The sequence below is a fragment of the Heteronotia binoei genome, chromosome 4 (genome assembly GCF_032191835.1).
Source record: "Heteronotia binoei isolate CCM8104 ecotype False Entrance Well chromosome 4, APGP_CSIRO_Hbin_v1, whole genome shotgun sequence".
Taxonomy (NCBI): domain Eukaryota; kingdom Metazoa; phylum Chordata; class Lepidosauria; order Squamata; family Gekkonidae; genus Heteronotia; species Heteronotia binoei.
Genome location: NC_083226.1, coordinates 171,181,053 through 171,208,652, shown reverse-complemented (window position 1 = coordinate 171,208,652; position 27,600 = coordinate 171,181,053). Strand labels below are relative to the sequence as shown.

At 49.5% G+C, this 27,600-nt stretch overlaps 1 protein-coding gene and 1 non-coding gene across 2 annotated transcripts in view; both read right to left on the bottom strand.

The window, feature by feature from the left end:
- The window catches only part of EPG5 (ectopic P-granules 5 autophagy tethering factor), a 145,245-nt gene that overhangs the window by 83,888 nt on the left and 33,757 nt on the right, over positions 1 to 27,600 (bottom strand). Inside the window, 5 exon segments of the mRNA XM_060236213.1 lie at positions 848 to 1,012; positions 4,448 to 4,588; positions 7,696 to 7,850; positions 9,276 to 9,433; positions 26,027 to 26,182. Coding sequence (XP_060092196.1) covers positions 848 to 1,012; positions 4,448 to 4,588; positions 7,696 to 7,850; positions 9,276 to 9,433; positions 26,027 to 26,182 — 775 coding nt within the window.
- TRNAN-GUU (transfer RNA asparagine (anticodon GUU)) lies at positions 26,623 to 26,689 on the bottom strand. The gene has a single exon. It is a non-coding gene; the product is annotated as a tRNA-Asn (tRNA).

Sequence of the window (27,600 nt, the reverse complement as noted above, 5' to 3'; positions counted from 1 at the left end):
GAATCAAACCCGGTTCTCCCAGATAAGAATCCGCACACTTAACCACTACACCAAACTGATGTTCTTTTGCAAAAAAAGCCCTGAGATCTATACCCCACCCTTCTCTCTGAATCAGAGTCTCAGAGCAGCTTACAATCTCCTGTATCTTCTCCCCCCACAACAGACACCCTGTGAGGTGGGTGGGCTTGAGAGAGTTCTGACAGCTGTTCTTTCAAGGACAACTCCTGCGAGAGCTATGGCTGACCCAAGGCCATTCCAGCAGCTGCAAGTGGAGGAGTGGGGAATCAAACCCGGTTCTCCCAGATAAGAGAGCTCTGGCTGACCCAAGGCCATTCCAGCAGCTGCAAGTGGAGGAGTGGAGAATCAAACCCGGTTCTCCCAGATAAGAGAGCTATGGCTGACCCAAGGCCATCCCAGCAGCTGCAAGTGGAGGAGTGGGGAATCAAACCCGGTTCTCCCAGATAAGAGAGCTATGGCTGACCCAAGGCCATCCCAGCAGCTGCAAGTGGAGGAGTGGAGAATCAAACCCGGTTCTCCCAGATAAGAGAGCTATGGCTGACCCAAGGCCATCCCAGCAGCTGCAAGTGGAGGAGTGGGGAATCAAACCCGGTTCTCCCAGATTAAGAGTCCACGTGCTTAACCACTACACCAAACTGGTTCTCACGGGTCTCCATGGGACTGAACTCCTACTGCTGCCCACTGGCTCTCTGAGCGAGTGGGCTGTTCTCCTCGATGCTCTCTGCTCATCTTAAGAGCAGCTCCCCACCCACCCACCCCAAAAAACAAGTCCAAACCACAAGTCTCACTCGCAGTCAGTCTGAGTTCTTTCAGAGCTCTCGGTACGTACGTGCTCGTCAGCTCCCCAATTCAGCCCTTCCAGAATGACGCAGGCCAGCTTGTTCTCGACGGCGGTCAAGTTGTAATCCAGCAGCCAGGCGCGGAGCAAAGCCACTTCCGAAGCGGACGGCTTCCAGAGGTGCATCGGGAGTTCTTTGAATAAATAAAGGGAAACCTACAAAGCGGGGGGGGGGGGGAGAGATACGTATCGATGAATACGTTTTGCTCCTCAAAAGAAGCACCAGAGACGGAAAAGGGGACACATTCAGCCGGGTCTTCGGACCCTGCACTGGCTTCCAGTGATATACCGAGTCCGGTACAAGGTGCTGGTTATCACCTTTAAAGCCCTATATGGCTTGGGACCTGTCTACCTGAAGGACCGTCTTTCCCCGCATGTTCCCCAGAGAGTACTGAGGTCGGGAACACAAAATCTCCTTACTGTCCCTGGGCCGAAAGAAGCCCGCTTGAAATCCACCAGAGAAAGGGCTTTCTCTGTTATGGCCCCTACATGGTGGAATCAGTTGCCGGAAGAGGTGAGGGCCCTGCGGGACCTTGCTCAGTTCCGCAGGGCCTGTAAGACGATCCTCTTCCGGCTAGCCTATACCTAACTTGAGAACTTAATGCAACTTGCCAGATTTCTTTTATATATATTTCGAATATTTATTAATATTTATGGTTTTATCTGTTTCATCTGTTTTAAATGTTTATTCCCTTATATGTTTAAATATTGCTTAATTTTATGCTGGATCTATTGTTGGAAGCCGCCCTGAGCCACCCGTGGGAAGGGCGGGATATAAATTCCAAATCAATAAAAATAAAAAAATAAATAAAGGGCCTCGTGAGTCACCGAGGTGCAGAAAGCAAAAAAAAAAAAAAAAAGCATCTCACTGGGAACAAATAAGAGTATAACTATAACGGTATGCTTAAAGATACGTTATATTCATCCACAAAGCTGTCTAAACCAAGGGTGGCCAGACTTGCTTAATGTAGAATAAACGTCAAAACGGTTGAGAGCCACAAGACAGGAAGGAAGGAAAGACAAAAAGAAAGCAAACGGATGTGTGGAGGGGAGGTGAAAAGAAAGCACCTTTAAATGCATTCTTCAAGCTGCCAGCTGACTCGGCTCGGAGAAATGATTTAAAGAGAGAAACGCCCTCTCTGAGTTGGCTGACGGGACGGTGAGGACTTCGAGAGCCGCACGACGTGTGTGAAACAGCCACACGTGGCTACCGAGCCACAGTTTGGCCACCCCTGCTCCAGACAGTAGGTAATATGAAGGACTTCTGCTTGAGACCCTGGAGAGCCAATGCCAGTCTGAGTAGAGAAGACTGACCTTGAGAGGTCAACGGTGTAAGATTCAGGTGATCATTTTCCCAGAGAAGGGATGTGGCTCAGTGGGAGGGATTTAAAGCCCTATATGGACGAGGACCTGTCTACCTTAGGGATCGTCTCTCCCCACATGTTCCCCAGAGGGTACTTAGATCTGGATCGCAGAATTTACTGTCAATCCCCGGGCCAAGGGAGGTGAGACTGAAGGCTACCATAAGAACATAAGAGAAGCCATGTTGGAACAGGCCAGTGGCCCATCCAGTCCAACACTCTGTGTCACAAAAGAACATAAGAGAAGCCATGTTGGATCAGGCCAGTGGCCCATCCAGTCCAACACTCTGTGTCACATAAGAACATAAGACAAGCCATGTTGGATCAGGCCAATGGCCCATGCAGTCCAACACTCTGTGTCACACAGTGGCCAAAAAAATTATATATACACACACACACACACACACACACACACACATATATATATATACACACACTGTGGCTAAAAGCCACTGATGGACCCCCTCTTGAAGCTGGCTGTGCTTGTAGCTGCCACCACCTCCTGTGGCAGTGAACTCAATGTTTAATCACCCTTTGGGTGAAGAAGGACTTCCTTTTATCTGTTTTAACCCGACTTCTCAGCAATTTCATCAAATTTCATCAAATGCCCACAAGTTCCTGTATTGTGAGAAAGGGAGAAAAGTACTTCTTTCTCTACCTTCTCCATCCCATGCATAATCGTGTAAACCTCTATCATGTCACCCCGCAGTCAATGTTTCTCCAAGCTAAAGAGCCCCACGCGTTTTAACCTTTCTTCGTAGGGAAAGTGTTCCAACCCTTTAATCATACCAGAGAAAGAGCCTTCTCAATTGCTGCCCCCCACTGTTGGAACCAACTCCCAGAAGACGTAAGGGCCTTGCGGGACCTTGCCCAGTTCCGGAAGGCCTGGAAAACAGTTCTATTTCGACTTGCCTTTAGTTAAACTACAGTACAAGTAGATGCCCAACATCGCTGAATGTAATGGTCCCAACACTAGCACCAGAAATTGTTTTAAATTATTTTAAACAGTTTTAAATTGTTTAACCGATAATGATTGTTAATTTTAATTGTTTGCTCACTGTTTTATTGTTTGATTGTTGTTAGCCACCCTGAGCCTGCTTCAGCGGGGAGAGCGGGATATAAATGTGAGGAATAAATAAATAAATATATCTGCTTGGCAAACAGAAGGTCCCCGGTTCAAACCCCAGCATCTCCAGTTAAAGGAGCAGGTAGCAGGCAATGTCTCAGCCTGAAACTCTGGAGAGCTGCTGCCAGACTGGGAAGCCAATACTGACCCTGAGCGACCAATAGTCTGATTCACTGTAATCAGGGCTTTTTTTTTGTAGCAGGAGCTCCTTTGCATATTAGGCCACACCCCTCTGATGTACCCAATCCTCCAAGAGTATACAGGGCTCTTCTCACAGGGCCTACTGGAATCTCCAGGAGGATTGGCTGCATCAGGGGGGTGTGGCCTAATAAGCAAAGGAGGTCCTGCTAGAATTCCTTACAGCGCTCTTCGTACAGGGCCTGCTGTAAGCTCCAGGAGGACTGGCTACATCAGGGGGGTGTGGCCTAATAGGCAAAGGAGGTCCTGCTAGAATTCCTTACAGGGCTCTTCTTACAGGGCCTGCTGTAAGCTCCAGGAGGACTGGCTACATCAGGGGGTGTGGCCTAATAGGCAAAGGAGGTCCTGCTAGAATTCCTTACAGGGCTCTTCTCACAGGGCCTGCTGTAAGCTCCAGGAGGATTGGCTACATCAGGAGGGTGTGGCCTAATAGGCAAAGGAGGTCCTGCTAGAATTCCTTACAGGGCTCTTCGTACAGGGCCTGCTGTAAGCTCCAGGAGGATTGGCTACATCAGGGGGATGTGGCCTAATAGGCAAAGGAGGTCCTGCTAGAATTCCTTACAGGGCTCTTCTCACAGGGCCTGCTGTAAGCTCCAGGAGGATTGGCTACATCAGAGGGGTGTGGCCTAATAGGCAAAGGAGGTCCTGCTAGAATTCCTTACAGAGCTCTTCTCACAGGGCCTGCTGTAAGCTCCAGGAGGATTGGCTGCATCAGGGGTGTGTGGCCTAATAAGCAAAGGTGTTCCTTCTACAAAAGCCGTGAGTGTAATATGTCCATCTGTGCAAGTTGGCTGGGTATTTTTGTGTCGCTTTTCTCCAAGGACAGCGCCCTGTCTTAAAGCCGACCTCTTGCCAGGATTACGATGCGACAGGGACTGCCTCTTCGACCCGCAGCGGGGTGCCTACCATTCCGACGTTCTCGATGGTCTCTTGGACTCGGTCCAGCAAAACGGAAATCATGCCAGTGTGGATGGCCGTGATGGAGCTGAGGAGCTCCCGGCCCACTTTAGAGAACGTCTCTCTTGTGGAAAGGCTGACGTAGGATACCTGAGGTGGGGAAAAAAGAGAAAAGGATTTCTTTGTTTCGTTTTTTTAAAAAATGTACGTGGCACAGAGTGGGAAAGCTGCAGCACTGCAGTCCTAAACTCTGCTCATGACCTGAGTTCGATCCCCGGCGGAAGCTGGGTTTTCAGGTAGCCAGCTCGAGGTTGACTCAACCTTCCATCCTTCCGAGGTCGGTAAAATGAGCACCCAGCTTGCTGGGGGGAAAGCGTAGATGACTGGGGAAGACAATGGCAAACCACCCTGTAAAAGGTCTGCCGTGAAAACGCTGTGAAAGCAATGTCACCTCAGAGTCGGAAACAACTGGTGCTTGCACAGGGGACTACCTTTATTTCAAGAGCCCTATGGTGCAGAGTGGTAAAGCTGCAGTACTGCAGTCGGAGCCCTCTGCTCACAACCTGAGTTCGATCCCAATGGTAGCTGGTTTAGGTAGCCGGCTCCAGGTTGACTCAGCCTTCCGAGGTCGGTAAAAGGAGTCCCCAGTTTGCTGGGGGGGAAGTGTAGATGACCAGGGAAGGCAATGGCAAACCACCCAGTAAAAAGTCTGCTGTGAAAACGTTGTGAAAGGAACGCCACCCCAGAGTCGAAAACGACTGGTTCTTGCACCTTTAAGGAATACTACTGTAGCATGTCAAAAGTGCCTCTCTCTTCCCACAATTATTATTTTTTGTCTGTACCTCATCAAGTAACCTCTTCTACCCTGAGGGAATGGTACCAAGGTCACACGGTGTTATCTGACACTCAGAGAATGCACTTTCGTTTCTTCCTTACTATGCAAGTAGAAGACATTGGATTTATATTCTGTCCTCCACCCTGAATCTGAGTCTCAGAGCGGTCACAATCTCCTTTATCTTCCTCCCCCACAACAGACACCCTGTGAGGTAGGTGGGGCTGAGAGGGCTCTCTCAGAAGCTGCCCTTTCAAGGACAACTCCTAGGAGAGCTATGGCTGACCTAAGGTCATCCCAGTAGCTGCAAGCAGAGGAATGGGGAATCAAACCTGGTTCTCCCAGATAAGAGTCCGCACACTTAACCACTACACCAAACTGGCTCTCTTACACAAAAAAAAGTCTGTGATGTTACCGGTGGGGGGGGGGAGGGGGGGCTTACGATTAGTAGATTTTGGCACTGAGCATTTTGAATGTATAACAAACGGACCTGAATCTATATCTGAGGGAACTTAGATTCAGCAAGAAGAGTCATGCTAACTGTAACTAACTCAGGGGTGTCAAACATGCAGCCCAGGGGCTGAATCAGGCCCCCGAGCAACTGGCTGTCATCTGCTTCCTTCTCCTTCTCTCTTGCTCCCTTCTGCATCACAGCTTGCTTCACTCGCCCAATCACTCAGGAGCTATAGAGCAAAGCCTCTATTTTCTCTATTGGCTGAGGCTCCTCCCTTGGGGAGAAAGGGGGGGAGGGGAGAGCTTGCTTTGCCAGGCTCTCTCAATTGCACAGCAGAGCTACTGAGCCAAGTCTTCCTTCTATTGGCTGAGGCTCCTCCCTCCCCCAGACCCTGGGGAAGGAAGGAAAGAGCCAGAGCTTCCTTTGCCCAGTTCCCTGGATCCCATGGGAGAGATACAAAGAAGCACCTTTAACACCAACGATTGCTAATGTTTTAAGCATGTTTTATTTTGATTTTTTTAAAAAAAAGATTTTGTGTTTGTCTATGTCTGTTATAAAGTTTATATCTCTGCTACCTAATCTTAAATAGGTACACACATGGCCTGGCCCAACCCAACAAGGCCTGGCCCAACAAGGTCTCATTTATGTCAGATCTGGCCCTCATAACAAATGAGTTCGACACCCCTGGTATAAGTTATTTAATAAACTTCTCTATACACACATGGAGGAGACGATACTGATGAGGACTGTGCAGGAATTAACATAGCAGATAAAATTTCATCTTACTCCTGGGAAACGGAAACCCCCATCTAAACTCTTACGGCCAGGAAAAGTGGTCCCTTATGCCGGGGGCTACATTGTCATTCAAATAATTTTAGGTGAGGTTGGTGTACTGGCCTGCAGTAGAAGGGGAAGATTCAGTTCTAAGAGGACCTTCAAGAACAACAGCCCAAATCCAGAGAGGGCTTTATTACTCCCTATTCAGAGGAGGAGGAGGAGGAGAAGAAGAAGAAGAGAAGGAGGAGGAGCAGGAGGAGGGAAGGAGGAGAAGGAGAGGGGAAGGAGGAGAAGGAGAGGGGAAGGAGGAGGAGGAGAAGAAGACTGCAGATTTATACTCTGCCCTTCTCTCTGAATCAGAGACTCAGAGCAACTTACAATCTCCTATATCTTCCTCCCCCACAACCGACACCCTGTGAGGTGGGTGGGGCTGAGAGGGGTCTCACAGAAGCTGCCCTTTCAAGGACAACTTTGCAAGAGCTACGGCTGACCCAAGGCTATTCCAGCAGGTGCAGGTGGAGGAGTGGGGAATCAAACCCGGTTCTCCCAGGTAAGAGTCCGCACACTTAAGCACTACACCAACTCCAGGTTGGGAAACTCCTGGAGATTTGTGGGTCTGGAAATGAGCTGCTATTCCAGGAGATCCTTAGGTCCTACCTGGAGGATGGCATCCCTAAAGGTCTAGGGAAGGCCTATAGCAGGAGTCTCCAACACACTGCCTGTAGGAACCATGGTGTCTGCTGATACCTTCCCTGGTGAAGGAAGAGGAGGAGGAGGAAGACTCTCAGCACAGCTTATAATCTCCTTTATCTTCCTCCCTCACAACTGAGACCCTGTGAAGCGGGTGGACCTGAGACAGTTCTTATAGCAGCTGCCCTTTCAAGAACAACTTCTGTGATAGCTACGGCCATTCCAGCAACTGCAAGTGGAGGAGTGGGGAATCAAACCCGGTTCTCCCAGATAAGAGTCCGTACACTTAACCACCACGCCAAACTGGCTCTCTGGAGAGACTAAGGCAGAAGTCAGAACAAAGTCTGAGATTCGTGCCAGAAAGCAAGATTCGAACCAGGGACCCTCTACTCTTCGACACCCCCCCCCCCCGCCCCACTCACAGCAGTTCTCGGATCAGAGCATTCCCGCTCCTCCCCAAAGCACCGACTACTCCCTCCTTCCACGGCGTCTCGTCTTGCTCACCTCGTAGATTTCCAGCACAATGACTCGGACGAAATCCTCATCCGCATCCTCCCCCTTGGTCTGCGCCATCTGGGCAAACGTCGTCAGCAGGCAAATTTCCTCCGAGCCGTTCATCGATTGCAGGTACTTGGTGAACTTCTCCAGGTGGGCTGGGTCTATCGACAGCAGGGAAGAGACGGGTTTTAGTTCAAAGTGAACTGTAAGTCTTTAAAAAAAAAAAAAACAACCCTGCAAAGCTTAAAAAAAGGACCCGAGTCACATCTTTCAAGAGAAGGCGAGGCTTTAAAAGATCATAAAAACCAGGAAAGGCCTGGACGTACGTTCAAGATCTTTTTTAAAGGAACCCGGAGATCTTGAACTTGACAGTTCCGGCAATAGGAACGAGGTTTGTCATCTACACAGCCAGAGGAGGGAGCTGGCTGTCCTGTTTTTATACCGTCAGCCTCTTCCAGGTGTTACGCTTCCAAGGGGTCAGAGTGTCAAGGAAGTGTCAAGAAAGAAATGGTTTTATATAACAAGGCTTGGCGGGGAGATTAAGAACAAAAGAACGTAAGAGAAGCCATGTTGTATCAGGCCACTGGCCCATCCAGTCCAACACTCTGTGTCACACAGTGGCCAAAAAACCCCCAAGTGCCATCAGGAGGCCCCCCAGTGGGGCCAGAATACTAGAAGCCCTCCCACTGTTGCCCCTCCCAAGCATACAGAGCATCACTGCCCCAGACAGAGAGCTCCATCAATACGCTGTGGCTAATAGCCACTGATGGACCTCTGCTCCATATGTTGATCCAATCCCCTCTTGAAGCTGTCTATGCTTGTGGCCGCCACCACCTCCTGTGGCAGTGAATTCCACGTGTTAATCACCCTTTGGGTGAAGAAGGACTTCCTTTTATCCGTTCTAACCCGACTGCTCAGCAATTTCATAGAATGCCCACGAGTTCTTGTATTGTGAGAAAGGGAGAAAAGGACTTCTTTCTCTACCTTCTCTATCCCACGCATAATCTTGTAAACCTCTATCATGTCACCCCTCAGTCGACATTTCTTCAAGCTAAAAAACCCCAAGCATTTTAACATTTCTTCAAAGGAAAAGTGTTCCAAACCTTTAATCATTTTAGTTGCCCTTTTCTGGACTTTTTCCAATGCTATAATATCTTTTTTGTTGTTGTTTAACACCGGCAATGTTAAGGCTGAAACAGACACTGCACAAAAGAGGAACCGAGTCCCTCTTCTTTTCAACCTTGAAAGCCAGACAGTTATCAGAACTGCTGAAGAGACCGTCCTAACTTTCGTTTTCAGGGGGAAGATATTTAAAATGCTTTTGCCGCTTTTTCTTGCATGTCTAGAATTGCTTATGTGCACTAACAGCTATGTCTAGGGCATAAATTCCTGACCCTATCTTAGAAGGGCAGTTCTAACAAGGATGTCTTTTACTGTGAACGTGTATCTCTTTCAATAAATACCGTACGATAAAAATCAAAGAGGCCGAGTTGAAGAGAGCTGCACAGAAGCCGACGTAGAGAGCGCATGAACATTTAAATATAAAACCAGGGACGAAATTCCCTCCCCACAAAAGAGGGCGCTACCTTTGAGTTCGCGCTTGCAGTCGGCCAGGCGCATGGCGGCGCACAGCTTCTCCGGGTTCTCGCTTTCTGCACGGTGCATGATGGAGAAGAGCTTCCAGAGCATCCCGCTGGATAGGGTCCCGTACGGCATCTCGGACATAAAGAGCCACACCCCCAGCCTGTTGGGTTGAGAAGCCGGTGAAACACCGAGGACAGCGATGCAGGTCTGCCCGCGGCCCAGAATGAAGAAGAAAACGGGCAACCGACCCACCCAGACGTTCCTGATTGCTTGCATCACGTGCACCAGTGAGGCCAGAACTCTAGAAGCCCTTCCACTCTTGCCCCGCACCAAGGACCAAGAATGCAGGGCATCAATGCCCCAGACGTAAGAGCATAAGATAAACTATGATGGATCAGGTCAGTGGCCCATCCAGCCCAACAACCTGCATCACACAGTGGGGGTGCCTTTTTTAAAGTCATCACTTCCCCCAGCATTATGGTGTTTAGATTCTGCTGTTAGAAGATGATATTGGATTTATATCCCGCCCTCCACTCCGAAGAGTCTCAGAGCGGCTCACAATCTCCTTTACCTTCCTCCCCCACAACAGACACCCTGTGAGGTAGATGAAGATATTGGATTTATATCCCGCCCTCCACTCTGAAGAGTCTCAGAGCGGCTCACAATCTCCTTTCCCTTCCTCCCCCACAACAGACACCCTGTGAGGTAGATGAAGATATTGGATTTCTTTTTTTTTTTTTTTTTACTTTTTCAAAATTTTATTGAGTCATCAATATTTTCCAACAATTCTTTTACATAGAGAAAAAAAGGAAAATACTCTTACTATTACACACATATCTTTCATCCTTAAGGAGGTATTTAGGGATACAAATTAATAAGAGAAAAAAAAGAATACATCACCAACATCCATTTACCAAGTAATTAACAAATACTACTACTAATGTAGTATGTTATTTCTTTTTCCTATCCAATTATAAAATTTTACCCATTTTCTACTAGCTTCACTTTCAGATATCCCTTTTAGCAAGTTTGATAAAATATCTGACTCTGCAGCCTGAAGGATTTTAGCTATGACTTCACTCATATCTGGACATATCTTTTGTCTCCAGTATTTAGCGAATACAATTCGCGCCGCAGTGATAATGTAAATTGTTAAATATTCATCCTCTAAGGGGACCTCTTTTCTGACAAATGAGAGAAGCATTAACTCGGGTTTAAAACAAATATTAACATCAAGTATTGCCTTCAACATACCGTAGAGACTCAACCAAAATTTTTTAACAACTTTACATGTCCACCAAATGTGATAAAAGGAGCCTATTTCTGATTCGCACTTCCAACATTTGGGAGATAAAACTTTGTTAATCTTGGAGAGCTGAAGGGGGGTAATATACCACCTGTGGAACAACTTAAAAAAATTTTCACGAAAATTAACAGGTTTTATTACCTTATAATTTATTTTCCAGAAAATCTCCCATTTTTCCATCTCAATATTTTTCTGAAAGTTTTGGGCCCATTTAATCATTGGTTCTTTAACCATTTCATCCTCTAGTTTTATTTGTGTGATATAATTATAAACTGTCTTAATTACCTTATCTTCTTTCAAAAGTAAAATCTTATCAAAGTCAAAATTAACCTTGGTGAATCCTACCCTTCTGTCCTTATTGTACTTTGTTATAATCTGATTCATTGTCCACCAGTCTAGTTTTATTCCACGAGTCTCCAAGTCTTCTTTTTTAATTAGCTTATCCTCATCATCTAGCAAGTCTTGATATCTTGTCCTCATTGAGGAGTCCCATAAAACTGGGTGGATTGAAGCCTCTTCTGGCGACAACCACCTCGGAGTCTTACTATATATCAGTGTTCTAACTTTCACCCACACTTCATATATAGCCTTACGGATTAGATGATTTTTAAAATATTTTTGGGCTTTAGTTACATACCATATGTTCGCATGCCAACCGGCCTGTAAATCAAAACCCTCCAGAGCTAGTATCCGGTTATTATTCAAGGTTATCCAATCCTTCATCCAAAGTATTACACAAGCCAAATAATAAGTATCCCAGTCCGGTAATCCCAAACCTCCATTTTCCTTTTTATCTTTCAAAATTTTCCATTTTACCCTGGGTTTTTTACCCTGCCATACAAAAAGTTTTACCAATTGATCTAATTTAAGGAAAAAAAATTTCCTTGCAGCAAAATTGATCATTTGGAGTAGGAACATCACCCTAGGGAGGATATTCATTTTGATAAGTGTGATCCTTCCCATAAAGGACAATTTCATATTTCCCCACTTTTTTAGTGTGACCTCTATCTCTTTTAATAAAGGTAGAAAATTATTCTCATATAAGTCACTACACTTATTTGAAGCAACTATACCGAGATATTTTACTTTTTTTTCTATAAGGAAACCTGTTCTCTCTTGGAGTTCTTTGTTTTCCAGTGGCGACATATTTTTTGTGAGAATTTTTGATTTTTGTCTGCTCACCCTTAAACCAGCAACATACCCAAAATCAGTAAGCTCTTTTAATATCTCCTCAACTGATTCAATTACATTTTGTGTGATCAGCACCATGTCATCCGCGTAGGATAACACCTTGTAAATTTCCTCCTTTACCTTTAGACCTTTGATTTTACTATTGCTTCTTATAGCATTGTTAAGGCTCTCTAAGGTTAAAACAAATAGCAACGGAGACAAGGGACAACCTTGTCTTGTGCCTTTTCGAATTTTTATCTCATCTGTTAGAGTTCCATTGATAATTATTTTAGCAATTTGATCGCAATAGATTGCCTGAATATTTTTAATGAACTCCTCCCCAAAATCCATTATCTTTAGAACCCGAAACATAAATTGCCAATTTAAATTATCAAATGCTTTCTCTATGTCCAGATATTGGATTTCTATCCCACCCTCCACTCCGAAGAGTCTCAGAGCGGCTCACAATCTCCTTTCCCTTCCTCCCCCACAACAGACACCCTGTGAGGTTTATGAAGATATTGGATTTATATCCCACCCTCCACTCTGAAGAGTCTCAGAGCGGCTCACAATCTCCTTTCCCTTCCTCTCCCACGACAGACACCCTGTGAGGTAGATGAAGATATTGGATTTACATCCCGCCCTCCACTCCGAAGAGTCTCAGAGCGGCTCACAATCTCCTTTCCCTTCCTCCCCCACAATAGACACCCTGTGAGGTAGATGAAGATATTGGATTTATATCCCGCCCTTCACTCTGAAGAGTCTCAGAGCGGCTCACAATCTCCTTTCCCTTCCTCCCCCACAACAGACACCCTGTGAGGTAGATGAAGATATTGGATTTATATCCCGCCCTTCACTCCGAAGAGTCTCAGAGCGGCTCACAATCTCCTTTACCTTCCTCCCCCACAACAGACACCCTGTGAGGTGGGTGGGGCTGGAGAGGGCTCTCACAGCAGCTGCCCTTTCAAGGACAACCTCTGCCAGAGCTATGGCTGACCCAAGGCCATGCCAGCAGGCGCAAGTGGAGGAGTGGGGAATCAAACCCAGTTCTCCTAGATAAGAATCCTCACACTGCACCAGACTGGCTCTCCATCAACCACATGCTGCTGGGAGGTTTTGCCGCCTATGTCTGTAAGATTGTTTACTGCACTGCTCCTGATATTGTAATACTTGGTTTTTCTTATATTATTTTAACTCTGTTCGATTCTACTGCTGCCAGCTGCCACGAGTCTGCTTGCGGGATAGGATGGGATGAGGATGGTGCCTTCGCACCATCCTCAACATCCATTGGAGTAACTTTGTGACCAACACTGAAGTCCTCAAACGGGCGGAGGTTACAAGCATCGAAGCACTGCTGTTGAAGACGCAGCTGCGCTGGGCAGGGCATATTTCCAGGATGGAAAACCACCGCCTTCCCAAGATTGCTATGTATGGCGAACTTTCCACCGGCCATCGAAATAGAGGGGCACCAAAGAAGAGGTACAAGGACTCCTTGAAGAAATCCCTTGGCACCTGTCGCATCAACCATCACCAGTGGTCTGACCTAGCCTCAGATCGCAAAGCATGGAGGCACACCATCCACCAGGCTGTCTCTTCCTTTGAGAACGCACGCATAGCTGGTCTTGAGGACAAAAGGAGATTGAGGAAGAATCGCACTGCTACAGCACCAACCCCAAATCAGACTTTTCCCTGCAGCCACTGTGGCCGGATCTGCCTGTCCCGCATTGGTCTTGTCAGCCACCAGCGAGCCTGCAGCAGACGTGGACTACTGCACCCTTCTTAAATCTTCGTTCGCGAAGTCAAGCCGAGAGAGAGGATGGGATGCAAATCCAAAAACTACATTAAATTATATTACCAAAACCCAGGTGCCATCAGGAGTTCTACCAGCGGAGCCAGAACTCCAGAAGACCTCCCACTTTTACCCCTCCCAAGCACCAAGACTACAGAGCATCACTGCCCCAGACAAAATGTGATCCAACCAAGAAAAAAAAAACACCAATTAAACATGTAGTCCTTGATTGCTATGTTGCATAAGAACATAAGAGAAGCCATGTCGGATCAGGCCAATGGCCCATCCAGTCCAACACTCTGTGTCACATAAGAACATAAGAGAAGCCCTGTTGGATCAGGCCAGTGGCCCCTCCAGTCCAACACTCTGTGTCACCAAGTGGCCAAAACCCAGGTGCCAACAGGAGGTCCATCAGTGGGTCCAGGACACTAGAAGACCTCCCACTGTTGCCCCTCCCCAAGCACCAAGAATACAGAGCATCACTTGCCCCAGACAGAGTGATCCACTTATACCTTGTGGCTAAGAGCCACTCATGGACTTCTGCATTAAGAACATAAGAGAAGCCCTGTTGGATCAGGCCAGTGGCCCATCCAGTCCAACACTCTGTGTCACATAAGAACATAAGAGAAGCCCTGTTGGATCAGGCCAGTGGCCCCTCCAGTCCAACACTCTGTTTCACATAAGAACATAAGAGAAGCCCTGTTGGATCAGGCCAGTGGCCCATCCAGTCCAACACTCTGTGTCACATAAGAACATAAGAGAAGCCCTGTTGGATCAGGCCAATGGCCCCTCCAGTCCAACACTCTGTTTCACATAAGAACATAAGAGAAGCCCTGTTGGATCAGGCCAGTGGCCCATCCAGTCCAACACTCTGTGTCACATAAGAACATAAGAGAAGCCGTGTTGGATCAGGCCAATGGCCCATCCAGTCCAACACTCTGTGTCACATAAGAACATAAGAGAAGCCGTGTTGGATCAGGCCAATGGCCCATCCAGTCCAACACTCTGTGTCACTTAAGAACATAAGAGAAGCCCTGTTGGATCAGGCCAGTGGCCCATCCAGTCCAACACTCTGTGTCACATAAGAACATAAGAGAAGCCATGTTGGATCAGGCCAGTGGCCCCTCTAGTCCAACACTCTGTGTCACATAAGAACATAAGAGAAGCCCTGTTGGATCAGGCCAGTGGCCCCTCCAGTCCTGCACTCTGTGTCACATAAGAACATAAGAGAAGCCCTGTTGGATCAGGCCAATGGCCCCTCTAGTCCAACACTCTGTGTCACATAAGAACATATGAGAAGTCCTGTTGGATCAGGCCAGTGGCCCCTCCAGTCCTGCACTCTGTGTCACATAAGAACATAAGAGAAGCTATGTTGGATCAGGCCAGTGGCCCCTCCAGTCCTGCACTCTGTGTCACATAAGAACATAAGAGAAGCCCTGTTGGATCAGGCCATTGGCCCCTCCAGACCTGCACTCTGTGTCACATAAGAACATAAGAGAAGCCCTGTTGGATCAGGCCAATGGCCCCTCTAGTCCAACACTCTGTGTCACATAAGAACATATGAGAAGCCCTGTTGGATCAGGCCAGTGGCCCCTCCAGTCCTGCACTCTGTGTCACATAAGAACATAAGAGAAGCCCTGTTGGATCAGGCCAATGGCCCCTCCAGTCCAACACTCTGTGTCACATAAGAACATAAGAGAAGCCCTGTTGGATCAGGCCAATGGCCCCTCCAGTCCTGCACTGTGTGTCACATAAGAACATATGAGAAGCCCTGTTGGATCAGGCCAGTGGCCCCTCCAGTCCTGCACTCTGTGTCACATAAGAACATAAGAGAAGCCCTGTTGGATCAGGCCAGTGGCCCCTCCAGTCCTGCACTCTGTGTCACATAAGAACATATGAGAAGCCCTGTTGGATCAGGCCAGTGGCCCCTCCAGTCCTGCACTCTGTGTCACATAAGAACATAAGAGAAGCCCTGTTGGATCAGGCCAATGGCCCCTCCAGTCCAACACTCTGTGTCACATAAGAACATATGAGAAGCCCTGTTGGATCAGGCCAGTGGCCCCTCCAGTCCTGCACTCTGTGTCACATAAGAACATATGAGAAGCCCTGTTGGATCAGGCCAGTGGCCCCTCCAGTCCTGCACTCTGTGTCACATAAGAACATATGAGAAGCCCTGTTGGATCAGGCCAATGGCCCATCCAGTCCAACACTCTGTGTCACATAAGAACATAAGAGAAGCCCTGTTGGATCAGGCCAGTGGCCCCTCCAGTCCTGCACTCTGTGTCACATAAGAACATATGAGAAGCCCTGTTGGATCAGGCCAGTGGCCCCTCCAGTCCTGCACTCTGTGTCACATAAGAACATAAGAGAAGCCCTGTTGGATCAGGCCAGTGGCCCCTCCAGTCCTGCACTCTGTGTCACATAAGAACATAAGAGAAGCCATGTTGGATCAGGCCAGTGGCCCCTCCAGTCCTGCACTCTGTGTCACATAAGAACATATGAGAAGCCCTGTTGGATCAGGCCAGTGGCCCCTCCAGTCCTGCACTCTGTGTCACATAAGAACATAAGAGAAGCCATGTTGGATCAGGCCAGTGGCCCCTCCAGTCCTGCACTCTGTGTCACATAAGAACATAAGAGAAGCCCTGTTGGATCAGGCCAGTGGCCCATCCAGTCTAACACTCTGTGTCACATAAGAACATAAGAGAAGCCCTGTTGGATCAGGCCAATGGCCCCTCCAGTCCTGCACTGTGTGTCACATAAGAACATATGAGAAGCCCTGTTGGATCAGGCCAGTGGCCCCTCCAGTCCTGCACTCTGTGTCACATAAGAACATAAGAGAAGCCATGTTGGATCAGGCCAGTGGCCCCTCCAGTCCAACACTCTGTGTCACATAAGAACATAAGAGAAGCCATGTTGGATCAGGCCAGTGGCCCATCCAGTCCAACACTGAGTCACATAAGAACATAAGAGAAGCCCTGTTGGATCAGGCCAGTGGCCCATCCAGTCCAACACTCTGTGTCACATAAGGACATAAGAGAAGCCATGTTGGATCAGGCCAATGGCCCCTCCAGTCCAACACTCTGTGTCACATAAGGACACAAGAGAAGCCATGTTGGATCAGGCCAGTGGCCCATCCAGTCCAACCCTCTGTGTCACATAAGGACATAAGAGAAGCCATGTTGGATCAGGCCAATGGCCCCTCCAGTCCAACACTCTGTGTCACATAAGGACATAAGAGAAGCCATGTTGGATCAGGCCAGTGGCCCATCCAGTCCAACCCTCTGTGTCACATAAGGACATAAGAGAAGCCATGTTGGATCAGGCCAGTGGCCCATCCAGTCCAACCCTCTGTGTCACATAAGGACATAAGAGAAGCCATGTTGGATCAGGCCAATGGCCCCTCCAGTCCAACACTCTGTGTCACATAAGAACATATGAGAAGCCCTGTTGGATCAGGCCAGTGGCCCCTCCAGTCCTGCACTCTGTGTCACATAAGAACATATGAGAAGCCCTGTTGGATCAGGCCAGTGGCCCCTCCAGTCCTGCACTCTGTGTCACATAAGAACATATGAGAAGCCCTGTTGGATCAGGCCAATGGCCCATCCAGTCCAACACTCTGTGTCACATAAGAACATAAGAGAAGCCCTGTTGGATCAGGCCAGTGGCCCCTCCAGTCCTGCACTCTGTGTCACATAAGAACATATGAGAAGCCCTGTTGGATCATGTGGAGAAACGCCATCTGAGAGTGTTGGTGCTTCATCCAAAAAGGCAGGGATCAGTAAATCCATTCAGCAGGCTTTGTAGCCTTCCCCTGACTCCCCCCCTTCCTTCCAGAGCCAAACCAACAACGCTAGGGGGAAAGTCTCCTAGAGAAGCAGGAAGTGCTGTTGTTCTTGCCATGTGCTAGGCAGGAAGAGTTTCTCAGTTGGAAGCCAGCGCTCGAGCGAGCATGTGGTGAGCAATGGAGGCTCCTGCCGGGGAGGCCCCCCAGGCAGGCAGACTAAGTAAGTAATTCAAAAAGGGCAGGGCATGTTTAGATCAGGGCCAACCGGATGCGTTTATAATCAACTTTTCTTTGTTATGCTGTTTGCTGTGCTGTGCTGGGCTGTGTTAACTTTTTAAAGGCAACTGTTTTTGTTTTGCTTTTCTTCCCCTATATTTTTCTCTTTTAAATAAATGTTTTTTTCTGTTTTAAATACTGGCAGTCAATCTCTGTACCACCTAGATCCCCAGACCGCTTTAGACCACGCTGTGTTGAGAAGGGGGCCCCGGGGAAGGGGGAAGGCATGCAGCTGGATAAGGTGCCAATCCTCCAGGGGTGCCCCAAAGAAGCGCTGAGGTCTCTGTGAAACCCAAGTGCAGGGTGGCAGAGGACCTGGAGGCCTGGCCTCACAGCTGGAGAGGGGGATTGGGAGTCCTGTTCCTCTCAATCTGAACCCCGGGACTGAGCAGGTGGTGGCAGCGAGCCCAAGGGGCAGGAGGAGAAATAGCTCCCTCCAGGAGTTGGCGACTCCATAGGGAGCTGACGGGACTGGGTCTGAAGGCAGAATCGGGCCGGTTCCGCCACACTTGGCGGCAGCGGTGGGATGAGAACAAACAGAGAACTTGAATGGCCAGGCATTTTTGCTTTTTGATACGTGCAAGCACCCAGAGGAAGCAACAGCGGTTTTGTTTTCTTTTCGGGTCAACTGGAGTAGGGAAAGTTTAGCTAGTTAGGATGGAGCATACTAAGAAACTGGAAATCCTGAAGATGACAAAGCCACAGCTCCAGGAAGAGTGCGCAAAGCAAGAGCTGGAGTGTGACAACCTGACTGTAGTAGATATGCAAGTCCTCCTGTTGGAGCATCTTGAGCATGCAGGGGCACCTGCAAAAGTGGCCCCCACCCAGTCAGAAGAACTCTTGCGGCTGCGGTTGGAACTGGCAAGAATCCGTACCAAGGCGTACCAAGACCGCAGACAGGAGGAACGAGAGAGGGAGGAAAGACAAAGAGAGAGAGAGCTGAGACGAGCTGAGATCCGCAGACAGGAAGAAAGAGAGAAAGCTGAAATCTACAGACGGGAGCAGGAAGAGCAACGTCGCCATGAGCTTGAGGTGCTACGTCTGGAAGCTGAACTAAGCAAAGAGATCCAAGTCACCCCTAAGGACTTTGCAGTGTACCAAGAGGGAGAAGACCCCTCCATATACCTCTCCAACTTTGAGAGGGCAGCCAAACAGTGGGGGATTGCAGAGGAGGACTATATGTCTTACCTCTGTAGCAACCTGACTGGAGAGCTTTCAGCCATCTATCACAGCATGCCTATGGAAGATGGGGGGATAACTTTTGCGGCCTATAAAGCCACTGTATTTAAAAGGTTTAAACTGGGGCCAGACCACTCCCGAAAGCAGTTCAGGGGTTTGGCTCCACAAGAAGGTAAATCCTATTCTGAATGTGGGGTAAGGAAGGAACAAACAGTTCCAGTGTTATTGGGCCGGGATTTGGTGGTTGGCCAGTACCCTATCAAGGCTGTACCCCGCAGCCAAACCCCCAGGGGAAGGTGGGAGGAGGAAGGCAACTTTAAGGAAGCCACCTCACCACCAACCAAGGAGGGGGAAACAGCCCAGGTTACTGAGGACGAAGAGAGGGCAGTCACCCAGGAGGGGGAGGACCAGCCTGTCTCAAGCCCTGGAGTAGGGTGTTCCCAAGAGGAAGGGGGGTGTAGCTTTCCCCAAGTGCAGCAAGAGGCTGTGGATGTTCCTAGCGAGGAAGGGAACCTGTCTAGCGTAAAGGATGTGCATCCTGAAGAGACCAAGGTGGAGAGTGGAGATTTCACAGGAGGTTCTGAGAGCAGCAAGGCTAATGTGGGCTCAGAGGAGCACATAGCTGAAGGCTTGGGGGGACGGGAGCGGTTCCAGAAGGGGGTCCGGAGCGGCCTTAGGTTGGAACCGGTTCACCAAGTAGCTGTGGATCAGGAAGTGGGATCGTCCGAGACGCTCTCAAAACAGGTCGTCCTGAAGCAGGGCAGACAGGAATCGCCCGGGAAGCTGTGGAACCTTCCAGGCAGGAAGGGGGTCAGTTTGGTAGTGCTGAAAAACCAACCGAGGGGACGGAGAACCCAAGCCAAACCCTCAGGGGAAGGTGGGGGGAGGAGGGCAACTTTAGGGAAGCCACCTCACCACCAACCAGGGAGGGGGAGGACCAGTCTGTCTCAAACCCTGCAGGAGGGTGTGCCCAATGGGAAGAGGGGTGCCAATTTCCACAAGGGCAGCAGGATGCTGTGGAGCGTTCCAGGCAGGAAGGAGCTCAGTTGGCTGACACTGAAAAACCAACTGAGGGGGCGGAGAACCCAGATCAAACTTTGGCTGAGTGTTCTGGAAACAGTGGGACTAGGGGTGGCTTGAAGGAACAGGTGACAGGAAGTCTGGGGGAGCCAGAAATGTTCCTTTCTGAGGTTCAAAGTGACCCTAGGCTGGATCCACTGTGTGAGTTGGCAAGGGACCAGAAAGTGGAGTTCTCAGAAGTTGAGACAGGGGATAGGGTGATGGTCTCCCTGCCACTTCATACTGGTGAATGGAAAGTGGAATGGGAGGGACCCCATATGATTGTGGATGACCTGGGCGATGCTACTTATGTGGGGGCTATGGAGAAAATGGGAAAGGCAGTTAAAGTGGTGCAGGTGAATGTACCACAGCCAGTCTCTGCGAGGTCCATGGTGTTGCCCATAGGTAGGAAGGAAGGAGACAAAAAGAAGCTGGGACAGCAATTGTTTGCAGCACCAGAGGTAGTTTTCTGGGAGGACAGAGTGGACAGAGGGAACATTCCACCAATGAGGGATAAAGAAGAAGCAACTGTGTGGGAACTGGGCAGTTTCCAACCCCATATGTGGGGCCAGGAATTTCCTCCTTTGATGGACCACTCACCCCAGCAACAGCAGCAACGAAGGGAGAGCACCAAACTCCAGAGGTGGTCCTGGGAGACGGAGGAGTACATCTTAAAGACTGGACATTCCTTCTGAATGCAGCATGCAACATTTTGTCCAGAAAGGACATGAGCACCTAGGGTGCTGGACTTTGTGTATTATTGGAGAAATACCTGAATGTTTGTGTAATGTTTGTGTAATATTTTGGTTAATGGGTTTCTCCTTGTTTGTTTGGATTCTGCTACGGGGTCACCTCTGTAGGAGGCAACCCCTCCGGCTCAGAATTTAAGGAGGGGGACGTGTGGAGAAACGCCATCTGAGAGTGTTGGTGCTTCATCCAAAAAGGCAGGGATCAGTAAATCCATTCAGCAGGCTTTGTAGCCTTCCCCTGACTCCCCCCCTCCCTTCCAGAGCCAAACCAACAACGCTAGGGGGAAAGTCTCCTAGAGAAGCAGGAAGTGCTGTTGTTCTTGCCATGTGCTAGGCAGGAAGAGTTTCTCAGTTGGAAGCCAGCGCTCGAGCGAGCATGTGGTGAGCAATGGAGGCTCCTGCCGGGGAGGCCCCCCAGGCAGGCAGACTAAGTAAGTAATTCAAAAAGGGCAGGGCATGTTTAGATCAGGGCCAACCGGATGCGTTTATAATCAACTTTTCTTTGTTATGCTGTTTGCTGTGCTGTGCTGGGCTGTGTTAACTTTTTAAAGGCAACTGTTTTTGTTTTGCTTTTCTTCCCCTATATTTTTCTCTTTTAAATAAATGTTTTTTTCTGTTTTAAATACTGGCAGTCAATCTCTGTACCACCTAGATCCCCAGACCGCTTTAGACCACGCTGTGTTGAGAAGGGGGCCCCGGGGAAGGGGGAAGGCATGCAGCTGGATAAGGTGCCAATCCTCCAGGGGTGCCCCAAAGAAGCGCTGAGGTCTCTGTGAAACCCAAGTGCAGGGTGGCAGAGGACCTGGAGGCCTGGCCTCACAGCTGGAGAGGGGGATTGGGAGTCCTGTTCCTCTCAATCTGAACCCCGGGACTGAGCAGGTGGTGGCAGCGAGCCCAAGGGGCAGGAGGAGAAATAGCTCCCTCCAGGAGTTGGCGACTCCATAGGGAGCTGACGGGACTGGGTCTGAAGGCAGAATCGGGCCGGTTCCGCCACAGATCAGGCCAGTGGCCCCTCCAGTCCTGCACTCTGTGTCACATAAGAACATAAGAGAAGCCCTGTTGGATCAGGCCAGTGGCCCCTCCAGTCCTGCACTCTGTGTCACATAAGAACATAAGAGAAGCCATGTTGGATCAGGCCAGTGGCCCCTCCAGTCCTGCACTCTGTGTCACATAAGAACATATGAGAAGCCCTGTTGGATCAGGCCAGTGGCCCCTCCAGTCCTGCACTCTGTGTCACATAAGAACATAAGAGAAGCCATGTTGGATCAGGCCAGTGGCCCCTCCAGTCCTGCACTCTGTGTCACATAAGAACATAAGAGAAGCCCTGTTGGATCAGGCCAATGGCCCCTCCAGTCCTGCACTGTGTGTCACATAAGAACATATGAGAAGCCCTGTTGGATCAGGCCAGTGGCCCCTCCAGTCCTGCACTCTGTGTCACATAAGAACATAAGAGAAGCCATGTTGGATCAGGCCAGTGGCCCCTCCAGTCCAACACTCTGTGTCACATAAGAACATAAGAGAAGCCATGTTGGATCAGGCCAGTGGCCCATCCAGTCCAACACTGAGTCACATAAGAACATAAGAGAAGCCCTGTTGGATCAGGCCAGTGGCCCATCCAGTCCAACACTCTGTGTCACATAAGGACATAAGAGAAGCCATGTTGGATCAGGCCAATGGCCCCTCCAGTCCAACACTCTGTGTCACATAAGGACACAAGAGAAGCCATGTTGGATCAGGCCAGTGGCCCATCCAGTCCAACCCTCTGTGTCACATAAGGACATAAGAGAAGCCATGTTGGATCAGGCCAATGTCCCCTCCAGTCCAACACTCTGTGTCACATAAGGACATAAGAGAAGCCATGTTGGATCAGGCCAGTGGCCCATCCAGTCCAACCCTCTGTGTCACATAAGGACATAAGAGAAGCCATGTTGGATCAGGCCGGTGGCCCATCCAGTCCAACACTCTGTGTCACATAAGGACATAAGAGAAGCCATGTTGGATCAGGCCAGTGGCCCATCCAGTCCAACACTCTGTGTCACATAAGGACATAAGAGAAGCCATGTTGGATCAGGCCAATGGCCCCTCCAGTCCAACACTCTGTGTCACATAAGGACATAAGAGAAGCCATGTTGGATCAGGCCAATGGCCCCTCCAGTCCAACACTCTGTGTCACATAAGGACACAAGAGAAGCCATGTTGGATCAGGCCAGTGGCCCATCCAGTCCAACACTCTGTGTCACATAAGGACATAAGAGAAGCCATGTTGGATCAGGCCAATGGCCCCTCCAGTCCAACACTCTGTGTCACATAAGGACACAAGAGAAGCCATGTTGGATCAGGCCAGTGGCCCATCCAGTCCAACCCTCTGTGTCACATAAGGACATAAGAGAAGCCATGTTGGATCAGGCCAATGGCCCCTCCAGTCCAACACTCTGTGTCACATAAGGACATAAGAGAAGCCATGTTGGATCAGGCCAGTGGCCCATCCAGTCCAACCCTCTGTGTCACATAAGGACATAAGAGAAGCCATGTTGGATCAGGCCAGTGGCCCATCCAGTCCAACACTCTGTGTCACATAAGGACATAAGAGAAGCCCTGTTGGATCAGGCCAATGGCCCCTCCAGTCCAACACTCTGTGTCACATAAGAACAAAAGAGAAGCCCTGTTGGATCAGGCCATTGGCCCATCCAGTCCAACACTCTGTGTCACATAAGAACATAAGAGAAGCCATGTTGGATCAGGCCAATGGCCCATCCAGTCCAACACTCTGTGTCACATAAGAACACAAGAGAAGCCATGTTGGATCAGGCCAGTGGCCCCTCCAGTCCAACACTCTGTGTCACAGAAGAACACAAGAGAAGCCATGTTGGATCAGGCCAATGGCCCATCCAGTCCAACCCTCTGACCGATTTCCAACTAGCCTTACGCCTCTCTCACACCCCTCTTCTCTGCAGGGCTTCTGTCGGATTTCTGCCCTGGGGCTGCAACGAGCTTCGCCTTTTTCGCCAGCAAACAGAAACTGGGTTTTAGAGGATCTTTTTTGCTACACTAAAGAGGCCGAGCGAGTCGCAGCCTCGGGGCAGCTTGTGCGAAATCCAACAGAAGCCCCGCTGAGGAGAGGAGAGTGAGAGCGAGGTAAGGCTAGTGGGAAATTGGTGTCTGTGGCACGCAGTCGCCCAAAACCAGGTGCCATTTGGAAGTCCACCGGTGAGGCCAGAACTCCAGAAGCCCTTCCACTTGTTGTCACCAAGGATGAAGAAGACTAAGAGAGAGCCAGTTTGGTGTAGTGGTTAAGTGTGCGGACTCTTATCTGGGAGAACCGGGTTTGATTCCCCACTCCTCCACTTGCACCTGCTAGCATGGCCTTGGGTCAGCCATAGCTCTGGCAGAGGTTGTCCTTGAAAGGGCAGCTGCTGTGAGAGCCCTCTCCGGCCCCACCCACCTCACAGGGTGTCTGTTGTGGGGGAGGAAGGTAAAGGAGATTGTGAGCTGCTCTGAGACTCTTCGGAGTGGAGGGCGGGATGTAAATCCAATATCTTCATCTACCTCACAGGGTGTCTGTTGTGGGGGAGGAAGGGAAAGGAGATTCTGAGCCGCTCTGAGACTCTTCGGAGTGGAGGGCGGGATGTAAATCCAATATCTTCATCTACCTCACAGGGTGTCTGTTGTGGAGGAGGAAGGGAAAGGAGATTGTGAGCCGCTCTGAGACTCTTCAGAGTGGAGGGCAGGATATAAACCCAATATCTTCATCTACCTCACAGGGTGTCTGTTGTGGGGGAGGAAGGTAAAGGAGATTGTGAGCCGCTCTGAGACTCTTCGGAGTGGAGGGTGGGATATAAACCTAATATCTTCATCTACCTCACAGGGTGTCTGTTGTGGGGGAGGAAGGTAAAGGAGATTGTGAGCTGCTCTGAGACTCTTCGGAGTGGAGGGCGGGATGTAAATCCAATATCTTCATTTACCTCACAGGGTGTCTGTTGTGGGGGAGGAAGGGAGAGGAGATTGTGAGCCGCTCTGAGGCTCTTCAGAGTGGAGGGCGGGATATAAAGCCAATATCTTCATCTACCTCACAGGGTGTCTGTTGTGGGGGAGGAAGGTAAAGGAGATTGTGAGCCGCTCTGAGACTCTTCGGAGTGGAGGGCGGGATATAAATCCAATATCTTCATCTACCTCACAGGGTGTCTGTTGTGGGGGAGGAAGGGAAAGGAGATTCTGAGCCGCTCTGAGACTCTTCGGAGTGGAGGGCGGGATATAAATCCAATATCTTCATCTACCTCACAGGGTGTCTACTGTGGGGGAGGAAGGTAAAGGAGATTGTGAGCCACTCTGAGACTCTTTGGAGTGGAGGGCGGGATATAAATCCAATATCTTCATCTACCTCACAGGGTGTCTGTTGTGGGGGAGGAAGGTAAAGGAGATTGTGAGCCGCTCTGAGACTCTTCGGAGTGGAGGGCAGGATATAAATCTAATATCTTCATCTACCTCACAGGGTGTCTGTTGTGGGGGAGGAAGGGAAAGGAGATTGTGAGCTGCTCTGAGACTCTTCGGAGTGGAGGGCGGGATATAAATCCAATATCTTCATCTACCTCACAGGGTGTCTGTTGTGGGGGAGGAAGGGAAAGGAGATTGTGAGCCACTCTGACACTCTTCAGAGTGGAGGGCGGAATATAAATCCAATATCTTCATCTACCTCACAGGATTTCTGTTGTGGGGGAGGAAGGTAAAGGAGATTGTGAGCCGCTCTGAGACTCTTCGGAGTGGAGGGCGGGATATAAATCCAATATCTTCATCTACCTCACAGGGTGTCTGTTGTGGGGCAGGAAGGGAAAGGAGATTGTGAGCCGCTCTGAGACTCTTCGGAGTGGAGGGCGGGATATAAATCCAATATCTTCATCTACCTCACAGGGTGTCTGTTGTGGGGGAGGAAGGGAAAGGAGATTGTGAGCCGCTCTGAGACTCTTCAGAGTGGAGGGCGGAATATAAATCCAATATCTTCATCTACCTCACAGGATGTCTGTTGTGGGGGAGGAAGGTAAAGGAGATTGTGAGCCGCTCTGAGACTCTTCGGAGTGGAGGGCGGGATATAAACCCAATATCTTCATCTACTTCACAGGGTGTCTGTTGTGGGGGAGGAAGGTAAAGGAGATTGTGAGCCACTCTGAGACTCTTCGGAGTGGAGGGCGGGATATAAATCCAATATCTTTTTCTTCTTCATCACTGCCCCAGACAGAGTGTTGCGTCTCCACCTTCTGGCTTATGGCCACTGATGGACCTCTGCTGTATATGTTTATCCCATCCCCTCTTGAAGCTGTCTACGCCTGCAGCCACCGCCTCTTCCTGGGGCAGTGGATTTCCGGTGTTGCTCTTCGAGTGAAGAAGTACATCAAGGGAAGACGCGGGGTTTCCATAATCAATATTCACACCCACCTATTCTTTCCTACCTTTTTGCCTTCAGCACATGGAGGACAGCCCTCAGGAAGAGTTCGTCGAATTCCACCTGCAGCTTCTCGACCGAGTAAGGGGGCGCGGCGGAGCCATAGTTCTTCGCGCGGCTGACGTACTGGGCCCAGTGATCACTCACGTGGCAAAGTGTCATCCTGCAGGATCAGGGAGGGGACGTGGAAGGGGGGGAGGAGTGGAAAATGAAGCAATGAATTACAAACATGTGAAGCTCCCTTATACTGAATCAGACCCTTGGTCCATCAAAGTCAGTCTTGTCTACTCAAACTGGCAGCGGCTCTCCAAGGTCTCAAGCTGAGGTTTTTTGCGTGGACTCTTTTTAGTTGGAGATGCCGGGGACTGAACCTGGGACCTTCTGCTTACCAAGCAGATGATCTACCACTGAGCCACCGTCCCTCCCCAAAGAGAAGAAAATCAGAGGTTCATAATATCTGTTGAACACATGAACATATGAAGCTGCCTTCTACTGAATCAGACCCTGGGTTCATCAAAGTCAGTACTGTCTACTCAGACTGGCAGCGGCTCTCCAGGGTCTCAAGCTGAGGTTTTTCACGCCTACTTGCCTGGACCTTTTAGTTGGAGATGCCGGGGATTGAACCTGGGACCTTCTGCTTAACAAGCAGATGCTCTACCACTGAGCCACCGTCCCTCCCCAAAACTTTGTTGGTCTTAAAGTTGTCATTGGACTAGAACTTTGTTCTGCTGTCTTACAGAAATAGACTCTTGGTCTATCAAGATCATACTTGTCTCCTTAGACTGGCACCAGCTTTCCAGAGTCTCAGGCAATGAATTTTCTTATCTCCCAGTTTGGGAGACTGAACCTGGAACCTTCTGCATACCAAGCAGATGCTCTGCCACGGCCCCTCCCCTGTATCCTTCAGGATCTCAGGCTGAGGTCTTTCCCATCACCTCCTGCCTGGTCCTTTTAACTGGAGATGCCAGGGATTGAACCTGGGACCTTCTGCATGCCAAGCAGACGCTCTAGTGATGAGCTACTGAAGTCTTTCCCATCACCTCCTGCCTGGCCCTTTTAACTGGAGATGCTGGGCACTGAACCTGGGACCTTCTGCATGCCAAGCAGAGGCTCTATCCCTGAGCCACAGTGCCCCAACCCTAATTGCTGCAAATTATTCATCTGTCTTGTCCTGTCCCCTTGTCCCTGTTTCTTCCACTCTACACAGACTCATCTGAACTATCACGAAGCTGCCTTAAACTGAATGAGGCCCTTGGTCCATCAAGCTCAGTTTTGTCTACTGAGAGCCAGTTTGGTGTAGTGGTTAAGTGTGCGGACTCTTATCTGGGAGAACCCGGTTTGATTCCCCACTCCTCCACCTGCAGCTGCTGGGATGGCCTTGAGTCAGCCATAGCCCTGGCAGAGGTTGTCCTTGAAAGGGCAGCTGCTGTGAGAGCCCTCTCGGCCCCACCTACCTCACAAGGTGTCTGTTGTGGGGGAGGAAGAGAAAGGAGATTGTGAGCTGCTCTGAGACTGCTTCAGAGAGAAGGACAGGGTATAAATCTGTGGTCTTCTTCTATGACTGGAGATGAGCTCTGCTCA